Source organism: Athene noctua, chromosome 4 (genome assembly GCF_965140245.1).
Source record: "Athene noctua chromosome 4, bAthNoc1.hap1.1, whole genome shotgun sequence".
NCBI lineage: Eukaryota > Metazoa > Chordata > Aves > Strigiformes > Strigidae > Athene > Athene noctua.
In genome coordinates, this window is record NC_134040.1 from 4910226 (window position 1) to 4931467 (window position 21242).

At 37.0% G+C, this 21242-nt stretch overlaps 1 protein-coding gene across 5 annotated transcripts in view; it reads left to right on the forward strand.

The window, feature by feature from the left end:
• CTNNA2 (catenin alpha 2) overlaps window positions 1-21242 on the forward strand; it is a 526704-nt gene that overhangs the window by 498998 nt on the left and 6464 nt on the right. For 4 of the 5 annotated variants that reach the window (XM_074904290.1, XM_074904292.1, XM_074904293.1 and 1 more), the window contains one exon: window positions 9757-9900. The exons of the other annotated variant lie outside the window; for it this stretch is intronic. In XM_074904290.1, coding sequence (XP_074760391.1) covers window positions 9757-9900 — 144 coding nt within the window. The remainder of the gene's footprint in view (window positions 1-9756; window positions 9901-21242) is intronic. 5 annotated transcript variants of the gene reach the window in all.

Below are 21242 nucleotides of genomic sequence, written 5' to 3' on the forward strand. Positions count from 1 at the left end.
TGTTCTGTTTACCGCTGTTTTGAAGCTGATCAGCTCCTTTACCTACTCTCCATTTAGGCTATGAGCTTGTATTTTTTTTTAATTCTTATTTATGTTAGTATCTTTGCTACGGTTTTTCCTGTGGGATTATATTGAACAGAATCTAAGAAAATCCCTTATCCAAGGCAGCCCCCTATCATGTTCAGATTTGATTTAGAACTCTGGAGATATAATCAGCTGTATTATCAGAAAATTTGCCGAAAGAGTCTTAAACTTCTGAGCCAGATAGATATGCCGTGTCATACAGAGTAACAGCTGTGAACACTGTCCAAAAATATTGAATCAATAGCCAGAGCACACTCCAAACATATACTTTAGGTGGGTCCAGTTCCCAGTTATTTTCAAAGGCCTATTTTTCTTAGCATAAGCTCAACTACAATACTGGGAGGAGGATTCTTATGTTGAAGGAACAAGACAGTTTAGTTAAGATTGTGGCTTTATCTAGGAGTTCTTGCTTGGTGAATGTAAGTGAGGACTTTGGGGGAAAAAGGAAGCTAAAAGGGCTGGAGCCACCCAACTTTGGGTAGGACGTTATGAAAATTCCTGTAACACCTAGGCTGGGAGGTTGGACACATAAAACTGTTAACAGATATGGGATATACTGCAAAATAATTGTGTGTTTATTCTTGATCACTGATAAGAAGGAGGTAACTGGAAATAGCTAGTCCTCATCAAAAAAAGAATGAGCCTCATTATTTATCACAGAATAACAGTGTGTATCCAGCAATTATTTCAGATGAGCTGGCAAACAGTTACCCTGCCGGTTCTGCCTATGGATCTTACATCTAGTAAAACAGAATGGTTAAAAGTTCTACTTTTCTTTCATGTAAGGCCAAATCACCCTAAACTACCTAGTACTGTAAAAGCAAGTTGGTATGCATATGGGCAGTGAAGTATTAAGTTGCTACTTATGAATTCTACAAACTCAAAGAAATGTCAGGTAATTTGTAGTTCACTTGCTATTAAAATTGAGTAAGGCCATTTTTCACTGAATTTGAATTATGAGCCTGTGCATAAGCAGTTACTTAAGAGACAGTGATGTGGTATTTCATTTCCCTGCATCAGAAACTCTTTCTGGGGTTTTTCCTTTGTTTGTTTTCAAGTCGGCAATCAGAGGGAACTTTTACATTTAAAATGCTTAAGAGTATGGAGAAAATGTTTTTTTTGGAGTTTGGTACCTAATTTAATTCTTCCTGAATCAGGCAAGAATTTAGCATTATGTAAAAGAAAGATTGCTGAAGGGATCTGGCAAATTGACAAAACTGTCAGGTTCCTTTTCTTCAAGATTCTCAGGAGTACAAAAAGGTTATTCCTGTTACCTAGCTATCAACCACATAAGTTTTGCTATTAATTTATAACAGAAATGAAAGAATGCTACCTGAAGTATACTCACAAAAACGTCCTGAGAAACCAGGGTTTATAGCTATTTCTGGGATGGGCTGCTTGGACTGGCAAGCTGTCAGTGTTTTCAGTAGGAAATACCTGAGATAAGACCTATCTGTACTTAATGAGTAATAAACATCACTAATAGAAATTTTGTGGTTTGTCCGCTAGTGGTTCAATTTACTTGGACCCGAGGGTAAGAGCTAAATAATTGCTGTGATCATGTTTGTTAGACAATGAGTGCTCAGAGTTACACGTCACAAAAAAAGAGATACAGTCCTTTGTCTAAGCTGACATCGCTGCAAGATGAGGGTTTGGGTAATGGTAGTGTCGTGGATGAAAGTATTAACACTGTAAAGATTTAGCAGCAAATCAAGATTTATTGATGACTAACAGCACTTAATCATTAACCAATGTAAAGATTTACAAAGTAATTCAATTTAGTGTGTTATGATTAAAACAGCAACTTAACTACAGATTCAAAAATGACAAGATTCATACTAATCTACTCTATGGTACCTAAATCAATGCATATATACATGGGCATTCACAAACCCAAGACATACAAACACACAGACAGACGAAAATATTTGGGTCCAGTGAAATAAGTATGGACCCACACTCGTGAAAATAACTGTGTATACCTAAACAGATCAGTAGGTAGAGAGAGTGGGTGAAAGAGAAACTAGCTCAAAGTTAAAATTTCCCTTTTGTTGAGATTAAATAATTACAATGCATTGGCACTCCTCAACAGGTGATAATTGAGACTCGAGAGGGTCTTCCATTGGCTCTAATAATGAACAGTACCTTAAGGTTTTTGGTACCTGAGAGGCATCCCAGCTCAGAGGAGATGCTGGTTGCAGGCCTGCTGCGATACAGAATACAAAGGCTCTCACTTGGGGTTGCTATTTATAGTGTCCAAGGTAACTGACTTTTGTCAGGTACTTTTCCACTGCAGCCCAGTTCGAGTGATTAAATATTCTGGTGTTTTCCACCAGTTGCACAGGCCAAGAGCTTGATGGATGTGCACTTCTGTTACTGTTCTCCCTTAGCCATGTCCCAAGCACAAGTGTCCCAAGCTGTCAGGAGGTGACGGGCTGTTAAAACTGTCCCTAAGCAATAGGGGGAGCAGGAGACACGCATGCCAAGGGGGTGTCTTAATGCGCTCTGGTTCGCTGCCATTCGCAGTCCGTACCACCTTAGGTTGGTCTGTGGCCCAGGAGGGGGTTTGGAATCTCCCAAGCTGCCTAGGGAGGAGGAGGAGTGGAGGAATTGCACCACCAGATGACAAATGGATATAACACAGGTGAATATACTCAAATTGGTAAAAGGAAGGAAAAGACGGACCCAGGGACCCTACAGATAATTATTAAATTGCTTAAGAATATATTTTGACCTTTGTGATTTTTTTTTTTTTATAATTTAAGATTTTTTTCTTTTGCAAGTTACTTTTCAAGTTTATCCACTGTTTCACCCACAAGACTGTGGTAAGAATTTAGAATGGCCAAAAAGGGAGTTTACAAATATGAGCAGTGTATCATAGGTACCAATGCTGTGAAAATAAAGTAAATTTGGACTCATGGAAAGATATTTGTTTAGGATGGGGTTGGTGGAAAGGAGTTCTGTTTTGAGACTTGGAATGAAAGCAATGGGTAAAAGAGAGGACTTTGGAAATAATAAGGAAGTAAGCCAAAGAACTTTAAATATGAGATATGAAAGGGAAAGAAAAAGCCAACCCAAAAAGCAAGATAGGAATATGAGATCAAAGAATTGCAATGGTGGGAAAAGACTAAGATAAAGTCAGGACCATAAGGTTGGTTGGACCCCACAATAATCTCTACTCTCCTACTAAAACAAGCAAGGAGAGAAAATAAAAATGTAGGGTATTTAATTTGGCAGAGCCAAAGTTACCACCATAAAAAGACAGCTTCCAGGACAGGAAGGCTGGGACTAGACATTGATGTGAGAGACATTGATTTACACTGTATATTCAACTAGCTCTTATCATCTGCTTTGAGAGAAATGAAAGAAATGAAAAATACAGGGAGAGGTTTCAGCTGTGCCTTTTGGGATGGAGATATATTTAAGTCACCTCTACATATGTGTTGGAATGTATGCAGAAATATATTGATATATGTGAGGGTGAAATAAAGCTGTAACAAGTGTACTCTGTTCCAAAATACATGGCGATATGAAGCACGTGATGCTTATAAATATACAAGTTTTGATAAGACTTTATCTGGAACAAATTGTTTGAGCTTTTCTATTTGTGACTAATAGAGGAGTCTCCCAACTCCTGCTGGCATGGGCTGTATCCCTCAATACACTGTCCAAGAAAGGGACTACCTGATGATGTGGAAACATAAAAAATTTATCATCCTGACACTGAGTCGATTTACTACCCCTGAAGGATAAAGGCATCAGTGAGTTATGCAGGTTAATCAAAATGAGTGCTGATAAAATCCCTCATGGTCATATATTCATTATATGATGTGCTTTATGGAAATGCTGGCTTAGGGCTTTCTGCAAGTTAGAACAGTGAAGAATTCCCAATTATCCTATGAAATACCTCAAAGACCAAAAAAAAAAAAAAAAAAAAAAAAGAAAAGAAGACATAAATAGATGTATTTGTAGTGGTTCTAAAGCCATTTACAATACCTCTTCCAAATATGTAGCAATAATAAAGATTTATTTCATTAGATGAAGCTTACCTATTGCTTCCCAGTAAAGGTAGCATGGACCAGGAGCCCAGAGAGTTTATGCAATTGGCATCCTTGGAGGGATTCAAGCCCCAGATAGACAGTGCAGCAACCGAGCAGATCTAATGTTGGTAATCAACTCATTTTAAGTGAAAAGTTGTACAAGAGATCTCCAGAGGTCTTTTTCAAATGACATTTAGAGAGTATTTTGATTCTGTTAAGCGAAGGATCCCATAGGATCTTACTTCCACGTTGGTGAGTTCACATGATTTTGCTTTTATAACTCTTGTTGGATTGGACAGTAGTACAAATCCTCAGCTTTGGGCATCTGGGGGATCATAAGTATGATCCACACAAAGAATAGCGCAGAAGGCTTTGGAAAGATTGATTTATTTTTATTAGTGTTATGGTTATTTCTTCAAAGCAGCTGAGTGAAGGGGGATTGGCTTTGGGCAGACTTTACATTATGTAAGGAAAAGTAGATGAATGAAGCTTAAGACATAACTGCAAAATGCAACAATAAAATATTTATTATTAAATAATAGTTCTTTTGAAGCTACAATGTTTGGATATAAGGCTGTTTTCAGGACTAAGAAAAGATCTCATTGTATATAAAAGCACATGTACACACACATACACATAAATACGAGACAGTATATCCTGCATAAATGGGAAGATGTTATCTAGAATTTCATTTGCAAAGTGAAATCACATTGCACTTGTCTTCATTAGAACGTATTCATGGAGGCAAGAGGCACGCACACCATCTATATGTCTACATTTAGTAGGATAAAATTTAGACATGTCAGACTTTTATCCTTATTAAGAAGCATTTTGGCTACAGGGAACATGCTGTTGAGCTTTATCAGGTAACAAATATTCATGAATTGCTGAAGATTACATTTATTGAAATTTCTCATTAGAAGAGTTTTCTGCAAAGTAAAGCGTTTCTGATACCAAATAATGTTAAGCTATTTAATTCCGTGAGAACAAAGCAAAGTGTTGCAGATTCAAGATTGAGGTTTAAAACAAATATGATCATAGAAAAAGATTAGAGAATTGAAGGAAATCCTTATATATATGCTTCATTACATCCTACTTTTGTTTTTAAAATAGTAACCACTCTAAAATCCAAAGCTTTCCTGCTACAGTAGTTATGGCTTCAGTCCAGCTTGTTTTACTATTTCAGGTCATACTGAATGAGATGGGAAGAAAATAGGAATATTATGGTTTTCTGATACACAAACTGCATCAGCCCTGCAATACTTAGCAAGGCCTGGAGACCATTCTAACATACCATAAAGTTTGGTCCTGAAGTACTGTTCCTATAAAAATTACTATAAAGAATGAGAGGACTTCAGTACTGTCTCATGTTCGCTTCTCTTCCAGTCTTACTGCCTTTAAAGGAGGTGGTTTGGAATCGAGCTTCACCATTTTTTATTAAATAAGAATTTATTTCCCCTGGGGCATTCTCAGCTGGTCTCCTTAATTCATTTGCTAAGAGGTTTTTTTTTTGCTAAGCGGTACATCCTGAGGCTTTAAATAAAAGTTAGGTTTGTTTCTTGCACATGGAATTATGGGGAACTGGATTTACATAATGACAGATTTAACACACAATAAGAGATTTGGGATTGTGTTGCTTATACAGAAGTACATCTTTTAGCTCTTGCAATTATTTAATTTCCTGATTCGGATAGCAGTAAGACTTAATCTCACTTCTAAAAGTACTATCAGATGATGTTTTTGCAGATATTAAAAGAATAACAACTTCAGACTCATCAGTTCCTTTGACTTTAATTATAGTTCTTGACAACCTGAGTTGCAGATGAGTAACACACGCATAGAAACACTCACAGGCAAGAAGACATACCCTCAAGGCAAAACATCAACAGGTTTTCCCAGCCTGAGCAGAATCAATTGCAAATACTGAACAAAACAGCTTACAACGAAGTGTTTAAGAAAGCTCACAATCGGAATATATTTCCATTAAATGTAGGAGGTCATAATAGTCTTTAGGAAGAGATCAAAGTGAGTGAGGAAAGTTAAAAGTTGCCTTATATCTTTTACCTCTGGAATATTTTCTTCTGCCCTTGGAATATAATATTATTACTATTACCATTATCAGTTGTGAACTTCATAGGAGCAAAGGAAAAATATGTCTGTTCTCACATCACATCCTTATTTTTACATAACTGATAAGCAGCTGCATCAACAAAAAGGGTTTGTTTTGTAGAATGTATTCAAGACATTGATATGGAATCAAAGTAAAAAACTATCCAGGATCAGAAAAATCATTCCTAACCTCTTACTGTTAGATATTTTCAAATGCTTTCTGTTAACATCAGTTCTTTCTAATTCTGACAAAAACACTATCAAAATACTTTGTGAACTTGGTTGCCAGGTGGGTAATGGTATCGCCAGAAAAAGAGACAAGGCATACAAGTGATGTATCCTAAATCGTATCATACACCAAATTAGAACTCTGTAAAGCTGGATTAGAGCAGCAATACCTGATCCAAAAGACTGCAGAGACATTTTCATCCTTTCTTATACCTGCAACTAGATTCAGCATTCCCATTGTCAAAAAATTAGAGAAGCTGGAGCTTTATTCAGTCCAAATGGGATGTTACATTTCGTAATTCCTTAGCTGTGACAGATAATGAACAAAAAAGCCTTTTCCAGTCATCCATCAAGCTGAGCCGCTACAGCAACAGGACTTCTTTGGGTCAGCGGCATGTCTGTGTTAGGGTCTCAAACTTTTATGATGTGTGTCAGCTTGGCATTTTTACATGGCCTTTTCAAGCTGTTTCAGTTTCTTACAATATATCTCTTTTACCTTCTGTAGGTATACCCGTAGTGCATATAATGTTGCTGCGTGGTCGGTACTCCGCAGCTTTTCACAGTCTTGCTATACTCAAAACTTTATAGAAAGCAACCACTGGTACCTTAATGGTGCCTGCCCATTCCCCATCATCTGTCTGTCTTTTAAAGCAAGGAATAAAGCACTTCGGTGTTTTTTTCCAACAGATCTTTGTTGTCGAACTGAAGATGAACCCTTTTTTAAACTTGATTTCTAGTGCCTCGGTGCAAGTGGTTAAATCAATTACTCGATCTGCATTCACACAGTTTTCTTATGCCGTTAGGTTTAAGTTGCATTCCCTAAGAAAATATTTTACAGTCTTCATTTACTGTCTCTTTGCATTTCCATGCATTCATTTACTAAATCTAAGTTGTATACTTGGAACACTTGGAAGATTTCCCTCCCTTCTTGAACGGATATGCATTTTTCAAATGTTTTCAGTTAGGTATATTCTTTCTCTGCTTTTGTGCACTGTTTGGACAAATAATATATTCTACTGTATGTTCACAAATCAGTCTTATCTTTTTTGCTCTTTCCTTAATTTTCCATTTGTCAACTACAGATATCATACTAAGCAGGTCAAAACAAGATTTCAGATTTGAGCAGTGCTAGCCCAAAATACAGTCTGGGGTATTATCTGCTACCTAATCTATTGAACTGTTTATATCACATTATCATGATGTAATTTATCATATTTCTGCATATCTCTCATCTTATGTTGTTATTGGAGATTATTCTTGGCCATATTCAGTCTTCTGGAATTTACTTGTGCTACTTCCAAAGGTTTCTATTCCAGTAGAGAATCAATTTATTTATTTTTAGGAGATAGTAGAACTGCTACTACAAGTGTAACATTCCTCATATTTCAGGATATATCCTCTGATCATCCTTCTCATTACCAGACTGAGCAAGCTTGCTCAGACTTCTTAAGGTCTGGTGGTCCCAGGAGTTTGAAATGTATTCCTACTTTATTTGGCAAAAACAACTGTGGTGCAATAGTCAAGTCAGAGATAACTTATAAATTAACTGAACTCTACTTGGTACTTTTTACCGTGAAAGCCTTTAAAAGTTCAATTTTTATTTTCTCTTTGGCAGACTAGTAGACATACATGTTAATAAGGAGTAGATTCAATACAAGGTACCAGAGGTGGATTTTCTCCTCTTTATCTTCATACATGCAAACAGCTCAAAAGCAAGATGATATAATACGAAATCAGACAGATATATGTTTAATTCAATTATGAACTGAAATTCACAGCACTATCATCACTTTACATTACTCAGATGCAGCCTAGTTTTGCATTGTGTCCCTGAAGTTATATATCATCTCTAACATTCACAATAGCTCTTCATTTAGTCAACTGGACTAGCCTTAAATCCACAAATATACTAGTCTAAAGTAGCACCTGCAGGATTAGATTATGATAAAGGTTTTGAAGGTTAAGAAGAAACATACTTGACTTCTGTTATTAGGTGAAGTGACTGGTACTAGAGAGTCACCCTCTTTTTTCAATAGAAGGAAAGGAGAGAAAAACAAAGAGTGCACAAACAGAGCAGGGAATACATATTAATCATTATTAAGACTGAAAAAATAATCATGATTAGATTCCAATTTACATGATCCTTGTAGCAACAAAAAGCCTAAGGGAAAACGTCAGTATTAACTCTGTGTGCTTATAATACATACTCTTAAAAAAGATTTAAGCAGCATTCCTTTTTCATCTTCCAAAAAGCAGGATCTTATGCTTGCACTCTTTACTGGCACTGAATAGTCCCCCATTCTTTGAGCAGTTTTATTTAAAGGAGTTAGGTTTAGCAGCATATACAATTTTTTTCAATTTTAGTATACAGCTAGGTTATTAAGAAAATCTGAATAATATGAGCAATTAAGTCTACTCTTGGACCTGTTTTGCAGAATTTGGGTGATAAAAATTCCATTTAGAATAAATTAGAATGAATATCCCATTTTAAGCCCTCCAGTTTCAGTTCTTGGGATTTTTTGGGGAAAAAAAAAAAAAAAAAAAAAAAGTGCTTCAGCTTGTAAGGTTGTCACTGTCCAAAAATATACAATCTTTAAAAGCATCACCTCTTTGCAATGTTGTTGATATTTTCTAGAACTTTAAAGTGTGCTCTGTAAATAAATGTATGCCCAGAATTTTTATAATTCCCTCACTTATTCTTTCAGCACAGTTTGTTCTCATTTTCCATGTGAGAAAAACATATTCCTTCCTGACCTCCTTCATATAGTGGTGTAGGTGGCCTACCCTCTTGTTTCCAAAGGTCATCCCAGGGGGCTGGATGGTGTAATGTTTATTCAGCACTGGTGAACCAAAGTATAATTCCAGTTGTAGTCACTGGAATTTCAGCTGCTTGTACCAGTGTTTATGGTTTTGTGCAGTTTGGCTGTTCAAAACCATACGCAAAATAATGTTAGTTGGATGTCTATCAACCAAATTCATGCCTGATCTGATGTCGATCAGATTTAATGGGGATAGAGCTTTCTATCCTTTCTGGTTTTCATCAAAAGGTGCCAAAATTTATCCCCTTTCCCAATCGGCAAACCCTTTAGGGCTTGCATGCTTAACCTGTGCTATGGGAACAAGTGAGAGGAACCACCAGACAGCGGGGTTACTCATCGTGGAAGAGTCCCTGTTTCCTTGACCAAGCATAGCTCCTTCAGCACACGTTTTCCTCTCTCCTCACCTCTACGGTACGGCACAATATTTCTCTTGCTCTCTCTCTCACTATCTCTTTTCTGTATCTCTCGGAAATCAGACTGGAGTTCAGAGCACTTTCACTACCTTTTATGAGGTAGAGTGTGATGTCATAGATGGGGGCAGGGCTAGTCAACTTTCTACCCACCCACCCACCTGTGCTGAGGGAGCTACGCTTGAGACCGGAAGCAGTGACTCCTCGACGGTGAGTAACCTCCTGTCTCATCTCTATCTTTATAGATCTGGGGGTGGAGGGAAAAGACATGAGAATGGGGGATTTTTTTGTTAGCTTCTTTTCCTTTTAGTACTTAACCCTAGGGCTCACAGAATGAACTGCATGCGTTGTGAAAAATCCTTTTTTTCCTGCTCTGAAGTCCTAGAGTTAATGTCATCTCTAAAACAATGACCACGTTTCTTTGCAGAGGTGGTCCATTTACTGGTGGTTAAACTGATCCTTCAATGTTTATCTTGCATTATGAAACGGCAGACTCTGGTCCCCTTGAACTCAGTTGCTAAACTTCCATTAATTTAATTACAGTAGTGCTGGACCGTAATTTTTCTAAAGTACTTTGTGATTAAAGATAGATCATGTTATTTATATATTTATCTCTATTAACTGTGAATAATGCCTCTTTATACAGGACAGGATGTTTATTTTCTATTCTCTCTGTCACTGTTTTTATTTGCTTTATACAGAATGTTTATGAAGCTCTGTATTGACAGTAAGCCAATTATAACACCTATTTTATAGAAGAAATAAAATCAAAGGTAAATTGTGGAAGATGTGATATTAAGCAGGAAATCGAATCCCAGGAGATGTAACTGAGATTTAATCTTTCAAATTATAAATCAAAGCATTGGATTTTTTTCTGTAATAAGAGCTTGAGATGGGCAGGGATATTTCTCACTGAAGTTCTTGGTGTTTTTCTTGTGTCAGTACCTAAACATTACTATTTTACTTTAAAACATTGTCTTGTTACCTATTTCCCGTGGCCCCAAGTATTACTGCTTCACTGTTTTAATATCCCTCAGCATTTCAAAAAAGACAAGATGGACTGCGAAGATCTACCTTTCTTATTCTGCCTCTTGGGTATCTATTAAAGCTGTCAAGATGCCAGAGCTCTCATCCTAAAGGGCAGAATAAGGATCATATAAAGATTTTGACCCCTAGGGATACCGCAAATATTGCTGTTCTTGTTCATGTAAAAGTCTTTACCAGCTCCGTGTGGGGTCGTGTCATATCTCCATGAAAAGCACTAAAAGGCAGCGCTACATACTCTATAAATCAAAGACAAAGAGAGTGCAATCACAGCCTTTTCAGCAAGAGGTGGTCCGTATTCTGATTGATGAAGTTCTTCTACTTTCAGGTGACTAGGTGGCTTTGAGGAATTGGGTATGAGATGCAGACCATTCCATCTTCTGGTCAGTGGCATGTATTGGGGATTGGTCAGCAGTGATGGATAGAAATTCCTCCCTGATGACTCAGTGAGGCTCTTTGTATCAGGGCATGGGAGATCTGAATAAAATTCCGGGAGGATGAACGTGTTGTTTACAGTGCTCTCAAAACTTTCACTGGTGACTGTTTCCTTTCCTGTCAGAGAGAAAAATAAGGACAAAAAATATAAAAATTGGCTCCCTGACAAAGTGGTAGCTTTTCTAGCTTTGAATAATGTGTGCAAAGAGTTTTATTACTACTGCTTATTCCTTAAGTGAACCAAACATTGAAGTTTCCAAATCTTCCTTTGCAAAACCAAGAACTTGTCTAGCAAATTCAGCTTCCCTAGCAAACTTTGATCTTTTCAGTAGGAAAGGAAAAGCAGCCTAGTCAATCTCTAATGTTTCAGTGGGAAAACTTTATAGGAATTGCTGCTGTTAAAGATGATTTGAGGTTTGTTCTTTTCAAAGGGAAATGCTTTGAGGTAAAATTTAATTTAGATCCTAAGCACATCCATTGCTGATGATTTTATAAAATTGTCTTTGCACATAATTATTCTTGCACAATGCAAAAGACTAATTTTTGTACAGAATTGGTAAAAGATAAGGACCAACCGTACAGTGCCCCTGAACTCACTTCAGTGATATGAAAGAATTTTGGTGGCACAGAGAGGGAATTTTTTTAAAAAAAAAAAGTTATATAAGGATTGGGAACAGGAAATCAGAATTTGTATCATTCAGTAATTATGGTGAATTAGAGATAGTGATCAGCACTGAGGGGATATTGTGAAACAGAGATGTCAGTGGATTGCTTTAAATCCAGAGAAATTTCACTCTCTAAATTTGTCTTATAAGATGAGCAAATTAGCAATTGGCTGATTTATGTATAGGGGGAGTTTGTAGAGGGAATGATATTCAAAATGACACAAACTGTTGCGATAATTAACCTGGAATCTGCCTATGCCAAATCTAATGACAAATTTTTGTCCATGCAACCCCAGGACGTGAGTTTGCCTGAGTAACTTAACACTGGGAGAATAAATAGCCTAATTTTACATTTACTGAGTTAACTCCTCTGTTAAATTATTTTACTGGCAACTATGATTAAAAAAAAAAAAAAAAACAAAACAAAACACAAACATCTAAAATGCACAGATTCCTGTATTTTACAGCTTTGGCTTAAATGTGTATTCAAGTCAGTTGCTATGTTTGTTTTAACTGTATATTATTTAGGTGTACATAACTTAAAAGAAAATATAATAAGGGCTAGTTTTCAGCTGATTTTATTTAGCATGTAATATGAAAACTTATCTGAGCATCTTCAATATAAGCTAAATTAAATTAGTTAAATCTTCATAGGTATTTTGCGAACTGAAAGTTACTTTGCGATAAGGCATTCTTAAAAATCGTGTTGTTTTATGTTTTCAGGCTCATTGTTTATTAGTGACTCAAAGCAAAACTAGTACCTAGTATATTTATACCTATATATTTAAGGAGGTCAGCATTTCAATTACAGATTTGCTCCTCAGCATACTGGCAAGGCGTGAGCAATACTTTATTGATGTAAGATCATATATAGGGATCAAACATTTTTTCAGTATGATTAAGATGACTATGTAAAATTCCCAATTTTTCTGTATTTGCCAGGCTGATTTCTCTTACAAGTTGAATTAAAACTTTGTGGGTTGCTTCTTACCTTCTTTTTCTATATGAGAAGTGAGGGAGAGCTGTGAAACGCACCATCTGTTCGCAAACCGTGTCAGCTGGCAGATAGATGCTTATCACCCTGCCCTCTCTTACTGCAGTTTTAGGCTGGTATAACACCATTGATTCAAAACGAATTACTTCTGGTTTAATCTTGTTTAAGCAAAAGAAGTCACAATGATAGTGCACAACATTCTAGAGGACGCTTCGTGTTGATTTAAATTGCAATCCTTTTAAACTTCGACCTCAGCTCATTTGAATTGTCAACAAAATTGCTCACTAGCACTTGGACTGAGTATAGTGGTTGCAGGCAGCTAGGGCTGCCTTTACACCCAGGACTTTCTGTTTCTGGGACAGTTGGATTTCAAAGGCGTTACACATGATTCTGTTCAATCATAATCCTTTGGATTTCTATCAGTCCCATCTGAGTGTCTCAAAGCAAACACGGTGGTGTACCCTCATAAAACTGAAAACTAAAGCAAATATTGCCGTGATTTCCTTTCTGCAAATGAGAATACTGAGCCACACTCAAGGCAGAAAAGATCTATAGAATCATGATGAGTTTCAAACATGATGTCCTCCTTCAAGATTCAGATAATTTTCCAGACCAGCATTTCTCTGTCTTCCATTCAATATTCCAGTTTCCTCTCTGGATGGCCAAATAAAAATAAAAGCAAAAATAGGAGAAAGCGTTCACTGCAAAGAAGTATGGTTTGAGAAAGAGTTGGAAAGAAATCTTGTAGTAACAGGGGGAGGCTACTCCACTCAAGAGAGTAGGCCTGTAGTGTAAGGAAATTGGAGCATTTTATTATTCAGAAAGATTTCACTTGAATTTTGAGGAGTTTTTGACTATTATCTCCATTGTTATGTGGACAGTGATTCATCTAGCCAGGTGTAAACATCTGCATCTGAGATGCTCACTCCAGGCTTCCTTTATAATTAGTGGAGATCAATAGACATTTCTAGAGAGCAGATATTCTTGTTTCAGCTACATGCTGACAACTGGTTAGATTAGTAACATCTTAAAAAAAATTACAGAGGCATGGGCAGGTGAATTGAACCATGTATTCAGACAAGCACAGAGTCAGAGGATTTAGCCTTGGGGGTCTTTTGAGGGTATATATTCATGTGTATGTGATGTAAACTTTCTGTAAGCTTAGCTGCTGGAGAAAAGAAAGTGCCTAATTTTTTTCTCTGGACAGAAATATTTAAATTGTTTTGTAGGGAGCATTTATCTATATAAAGTAGATCTCTCGGGGTCCCAGTTTCATTAGTTTCTGTAAGTTGGAGAGATTAATAAGTTTTTTAGTATGTAGTTTTCCCTCACTTGACACTTTTGGGGATCAAAAGAGAAGAATTAAGGAAAAAGGAAAACAATCTCAAAACTATTCATTGTTTGTTTGAATTCTTGGACTCCTCAGACAAATCCAAGGACAATTTTTTTTCAGATGCTGAGCATCTTGGCCCAGATTCACTGTACTGTCGTTAGTATTCTAATGAAATTTAGGATCTCTAAATATAAATAAAAAGGTGAGGTACTCTGGCCCATCTCCATAGAAAAGGAACCCATGAAGGACCTCAGGTTCCCCACAGTTCATGGTCTTCTGCAACAAGCACAGAAGGAGCCTGGAATGCCTTGGTCCATTACCAGGAATTAGGATGAGCAAAGGATAAGACTGAAAAACTTGCCTAGGTCACCGAACAAATCATCTCAATGGTTTTTATGAGCAGCCCTATTCTTCTTGCCTGCATTCTTAAGAGAAATTGTTACATTATAGGCATCTGAAAAAATGGTGCTGAGGGTTCTAGTGCCACCCAGTTGTGAACAGTTCTTGGATCCTGACTAATATTAAAAGACATTGTCACAATTTTTCTGATGCTAAGTGCAAGCAAGCCTATAGGTAATCATGACTAATGTACAATATTTAAGTTAGGTAAGAGCTTTAAAAGAAAAGAGCCCGTGCAAATGCTTTTTCATTTCACCGTTCTTCTAAATAATAGCTCAGTTTATACCTTCATCTCCTTTACGTAAATTCTGGATTAGAGAGAAGATTTGGAGATGTGGTTGAATTAATTTGTTTTTGTGCAGGGAAGATTGTCCTGAGGTGAAAAGCACAGAAACTATTTGGGTTATGTGAATCATTGAGGCTATAAGTACCTCTGCATTTGTTGTTCAGGGAAAATGCTATCTAAAATACTGAATCACAATAGAAAACGGAGACCAGGTAAATTAGGATTTCCTAACATGAATATTTTCTGAACAGAGTAGTACAGGACTTAACCAGCCTGAGCAAGCTATTAAATATTTGTCAATAATTGGTGATATTTTTTCCTCCCTTCTACAGTTACTCAGTTTGTCCCTTTGGATAAGACACTCTTCTTACAGTAAAAATAAGATCACCAACATCATCTACACAACTCTCTTAGATACCTTTGCATGTATACAGAAGAGAAGGCTAAGGGGAGATACTGTTATCTACAACTACCTAACTGGATGATCTAGAAGAGCCAGATCCTGCCTTGTCAGAGGTACATAGTGACAGGAAAAGGGGAAACAAACACAAGTTTTAACGTGGGAAATTCCAATTAGATATAAGGAACAGAAATTTTACATTGAGCGTAGTGAAATTTAAGTGTAGGGTGGATGTCTTTAGTCCATCTTTAGTCCAGAGATGTGGGAGACTATCTATCCTTGGACATACTCAGAATTTGAGCAAAGTCCTGAGCAACCTCATCAAATTAAATTTGTTTTGAGCAGGGCATTGGACTAGATGTCCTCAAAAGGTTCTTTTCATCTGAAAATATTCTATGATTATATGAATATTTGTGTAATAATAGGTGAGTAATAAAAAGTCAGCCTTTACAATTCAGAGCATAATTTTACTCATTTCAATTTATTCTTAATTTGCTGTTGTCTTTGCTTTTTCTTTCCTTGTGAACTGCAACGGCCTTTACAATTGTTTCTGGTTTCATTTGCAGTCTTCAGTTATTACTACCTGTTTTGCTTTTTTTTAATAACGTTTAGTGTTAGCTGAAGTTAAAAATGTAAAGAACAAATGCATTCACAAATTGTATATTCAGTAGTAGACCAAGCAAAAAACTAGTAAGGAACACTTACTGAATTTTACTGATTGAGTTGGTCAAACAAATAGAACAGTTAATTGTGAAAAATGTATTTGGAATAAAATGTTAGAATTTCCATTACAAATTATTTACAATTTATTATTAAGCTAGCTCCACCAGTACTGAGACTTTTCTGAAAATCTGAAATGGGGGTCTTTCTTGAACACTACTGTGGAGATTCAATTTTGTTTCTTTATTTCATTGCATGCTGTTGTAAAGTCCTGGAAAGTGCTCAGGGAATCAGACAAAGTAATATTTTCACTGATGAGTGAAACAAGAGTTGAGCAACACTGCAAGCACCCTCAGCTCCAAGGAAGTAAAAGCCTTTTAGCAACTCAGCAGTGATCAATGCCTTGAATGGTCAAGCCCTTTATCTGCTTCTATGAGACATAAAGTATACATAAACAACAGCAGGCAAATTTTGGGAAGCAAGGAACAATTGTCCTGGTACTGTCTTCCATTCTACGAGAGGATTTTGTTTTCTTCGTTTTGACTCTGATGCATTGTTTCCAAGCCCTTTCCTGAGAAAAGCCAGCTATGCCTGTAGAGCAGCTATCTTCAAAGTGTCTCTGTGCTGACCTGGGCAAGCCTAACTTTAGAGATGTGAAGCTAGCTGAAGGAGAAAATTTGCCTCAAAATGCAACAGATCTTCACAGTTGAAGACACGGAGATAACTCGCATACAGATACCATTCTGACAGTTTTACAAATTAAAAAAGAAGTTGGGAAAATATCACATTTCTCAGCATTGCAGTCTGAAATCCTGCATTATGCTGCTTTTTTTCTTCTTGTTTTCATTGTGACAAAATCGGGAGGAATAGCAGGAGATAACATATTCTCATGTAAAAAATAGTGTTTCTGTGCTTTATTGATTCTTTTTACCCCAAGTCTCCTGCATTTTATCACTTGAGTACAATTTCCAGCCAACCAGACATGATTTGGACTCCCTTCAGGTAAGACTGTAAGAAAGACGTGCTTTTCTTGTTATTATATCTGCTGTCTACATAAAGAACAAAACGCTTGCTTCCAAAACTCAGTTTCAAAGAGCATTAGATTATTTTGGGCTTTTAAAATTATATCCATCTTCAAATTACATACAAGTCAGAACTCAAGTCAGGAGGAGGGAGATCAGAGGCACAGACTAATTACATATCCCATATTTCCTCTTTCAGATTTAATTGCAATTGAATATGAAAGTGTAAATTTGTACTGAGATGCTTTTGACAGAGTCCTGTCAGCACTTTTCTAGCTGTGACATCAGGATCAGACAATGTTGTATCTTGTGTAAACTTCTGGCATCGGAATCCATGTGTAAAATGGTATATACAGTCCTGGTGATACACAGGCCACTTCCATAAAGTTTTGCATTAATGACTTTTTTATTGGGCCTAATACTGAGCTTTGACAGACTTCTTACTCTCATTTTCTTCAGTAAGCCTCCTGGCGATGTTAAAACATTTTAGTTATAGTTTGAGTTACCCTATCCTGTCAAACATAGTTTGTACTTCCTTCATTTTTGTGACAGATGTTTTACCTTCACCTTGAAGATTAAGTAGGAGCCTATCTTCAAATCAGTCACATGAAAGTCTGTTTCCTGTTAATCATTCAAGGATTCAGATCAAACCATTCCACGCAACAGAATAATTTTAAAGTTTAAATGTGCTTGTATTAATTTTGCTGCAATTAGCAATACAACTGTGATGGCCGTTAGACAATCATGTTTTTTGTCTGTGACATTCCATTTTAGGCATCATTCTCCAGTCATTAGTTCTATGGAGAATGAGGCAAATTTAGAAGAAAAAAACTCTCAGCCATCATGGCAGAAGATTCATTCCCATGTTTGTCAATTGTAAGTCGATGTAAAAATTATTTCTTTCTCTACATTCAACCTTAGCAAAGAAAATGTGTAGTAACACAACTGTAGAGCTGGCAAAGTTGTGGGGTGAAACCTTGTTCCCATCTGCAAAACTCCTTTGACTTCACTGACTGAGGATTTCTTCTTTGGTCTGTGGAATTGTTCCAGATGTTTGGGCATTCAGACTGATGCCAAATATCCTAACTCACTAACAGATTCTGGAAGTTTTGAGGCAGCATGGTAGCATGAAAATGACTGATAAAGCGAGCTTATTTAAAAGATTATTGCTATATATGATTGCTTGTCCTTACATTGTTTCTGGCATATGTTATGAGTTGTACTGGTTTGGCATCTGTTTCCTGACATGTAAGGGCAGATAATGAGCAGAAGAAAAAGAACTGGTTCTGATAATTTTTTTATTATGGGCCAAGATATTTTCCTCCATTAAATTCTGAAAAGAATGAAGCAGTATATTAATTAAATATTAAATACTGAGGAGGTAACCTACATTAGGTTTAGCATCTACAAGAATAATTGTAAATTTTGGGTTATAGCAGTAATGTCATATTGGATAAATAATGTATTGACCATAAATAGAGTTGATGCTTATAAAAACTTTAATATCTATCAGAAATTCCGATATATATTTTTCACCTTTGGGACCTGCCAAGATGGAAAGAAATCAGTAATAATTATATTTCACCAAAAAAAAAAAAAAAAAAAATCAGGTAACTTTAACTTTCAATTGTTTCAAACTGTCTTATTTTTCATTTCAACATTTCAATTGTTAAAATATGAGCTGTCATGCTAGATCATTAGAAGGACAAACACTGACAGTATGGAACATCAACCACTGATATAAAAATGACATTTTGATTAAGTCTGAATCAGAAGGACATTTAGTGATTTCCACTTGTAAAACTAGATGGACTAAAGTTAGACAGGTGTCTGCGTCCTGCCTAAAACTTATACTCGCTTTCTCATCCCTGAGCTGTGATCCTCAAACTCCAGCCTCATACAGCATCTGCATTTCCCGCATTAATGTTCCCCATGTGTGTGTTTGGCTCCAGAACATTCACACTCATATGTTAGAACTCTTCTTGGAAGCCTACCACACTTAGCAAAAACCTGAACAATTACAATTACAATTGGGTGCTTCGCTATGTTACTAGATGACGCAATAAGCAATTTCAGTGCATACATAACTTGTTGGGGCAGGCTAGGCAGCAGAGTTGGAGATGTGTAATATCTCCAGTGGTGTACTCTTGCCTCTGGGCCCAAAGAGAACAGGATTCAGTATCCTTCAGACTATATAACCCGTGAGTCAGACTTTTTGCAAGGCTTCTTGTTAAAGATCCATCCGCTTGTGGCTATTTATGAGGGGAGAAGAGAGGGCAAAGCAAATGAGTAAATAGGCAAATGATCATGAAAAGATCATGACCCCTCAATCCAAGAGAGATCTGGAGGGGCTGGGGCAAGGGCAGAGGAGGGCAACGAGTCTGGGGAAGGGCTGGAGAATAAATCCTGTGAGGAGCCAGTGAAGGAGCTGGGAGTGTTCAGTGTGAGGAGGAGGAGGCTGAGGGGAGCCCTCATCCCTCTCTGCAGCTCCTGCCAGGACATTGCAGAGAGGCTGGGGCTGGGGTCTGCTCCCAGGGGATCAGGGACAGGACAAGAGGGAACGGCTGGAAACTGCCCCAGGGGAGGCTCAGGCTGGGCAGGAGGAGAAAATGTTTCCCAGCAAGAGTGGTCCGAGAGTGGAACAGGCTGCCCAGGGAGGGGGGAGTCCCCATCCCTGGGGGGGTTTCAGGGCCGTTGGGATGAGCTGTGGGGGATGTGGGGTAGGGGAGAACTTTGCGGAGTCGGGCTGAGGGTTGGACTCGATGATCACGAGGGGCTTTTCCAACCTGAATGGTTCTGGGATTCTGTGACATTGAAGCCCATGTTTCAGTCTCCCAACAGAGAAGAAAAAAGATTATTTTTGTTTTCCTCAAAAAAATATTTGTAAGCTTTCTGACACCACTATAAAATTTGAGTGCAGCCTCCACTAGATCAGTATTTCTGAGTCGGTGCATGGCTTACTATTTCCGATACTTTTGGAGAAACAAAAGATATGCAGGGCTCCTGATGTTTCAGTAAAGTGGCCTTTATGTCTTCCTACAATAAAAGTAAAGGACTGCTGAATACATTTGAGGGCATTTAGGTGGTATTCCTTAACTTTACAGTTAGTATTCTTATTTTATCATAAACTTAGATTATTTATGCAAACCTCTTCATTTAGTGAATGAAGTATAACCCCCTAATTTTAGTGATATTCAGTGTTAAATCGTATTTTATGATTATATTTATGTATTGCTCTTAGTTTCATATTAAGTATTCTCCTCAATGCAAATGAATTGGAATATAATTTTTTCCTTTTATCCTTTTTCTTTTAAAACAGCCTGAAGTAAGCAAATCAACTGTATAAATGCAGTTTATCTGTTTATCTTTTATTGGAAATGCCAGTATTGGGAGTATTTTTATATGCTTATGCTTTTTACACTGGTGTAAAGCAGTTGGTAACCTGTTGAGCTTGTAAATTAAACGTGTTTTAAAATAGCAATAGCCCATAGAAGACAGAAGATACTTGGTATGCTTGTGTGGTGGGTGTTGTCAGCCTTTGAGATGGCAGCCTTTGTTAAATGCAACTAAATGGGCTCAGGAATGCCTATGGATTTCTTACCTGTAATTGAAAAAATGCAAAGGACAGTTATTCAGGGGACAGGCCACCTGTAAAACACAGCTACCTGCAGAATGAATTAAATATTCAACATGTATAAAGGAGCAAGTTAATTGCAATCAGATGTGAAAATAAACAGCTAGGAAAAGTGTATAATACTATTTTCTCTATGTAGCCAGAGATGCCTTTCTAACACCATTGGGGCCGCATTACATTCCAAATAATGACATTCTGTCAGACTTTCACATATATAGGATACTTTTCTCACAATAGACCCATATCTAGAAAAACCTTTACGAGCATTTTCAAGTGACTGACTTCAGCTACCGCGTAGTAGCGCTGATAAATAGCAGATGTCTCCTACCATAGGGATGAGTACATCTGAATAGCAAATGGGCCATTCTTGCATTGGCTGTCACTAGTAGTATCATGTTTTATGCATGAATTGTGCCACACAAAAATATAAGACATAAGTATTATGAAGATCTTTTTCTTATATATATATATATATATATTACACACGTCTGTAGGACTGGATCTACTATTAAGCACAGCTGAGACAAAAATGTTCTATTATATAAGAATGTAATCTGGGACAATGGTATTCCTGATTCACGCTCCAGATTCATAATTGCTCTCTGTAACCTTAGGTGCTCTAGAGGCTGTTAATTGACTTTTTGGTTTGTGTTAACAGCAACTGTACCTGTCCACGAAAG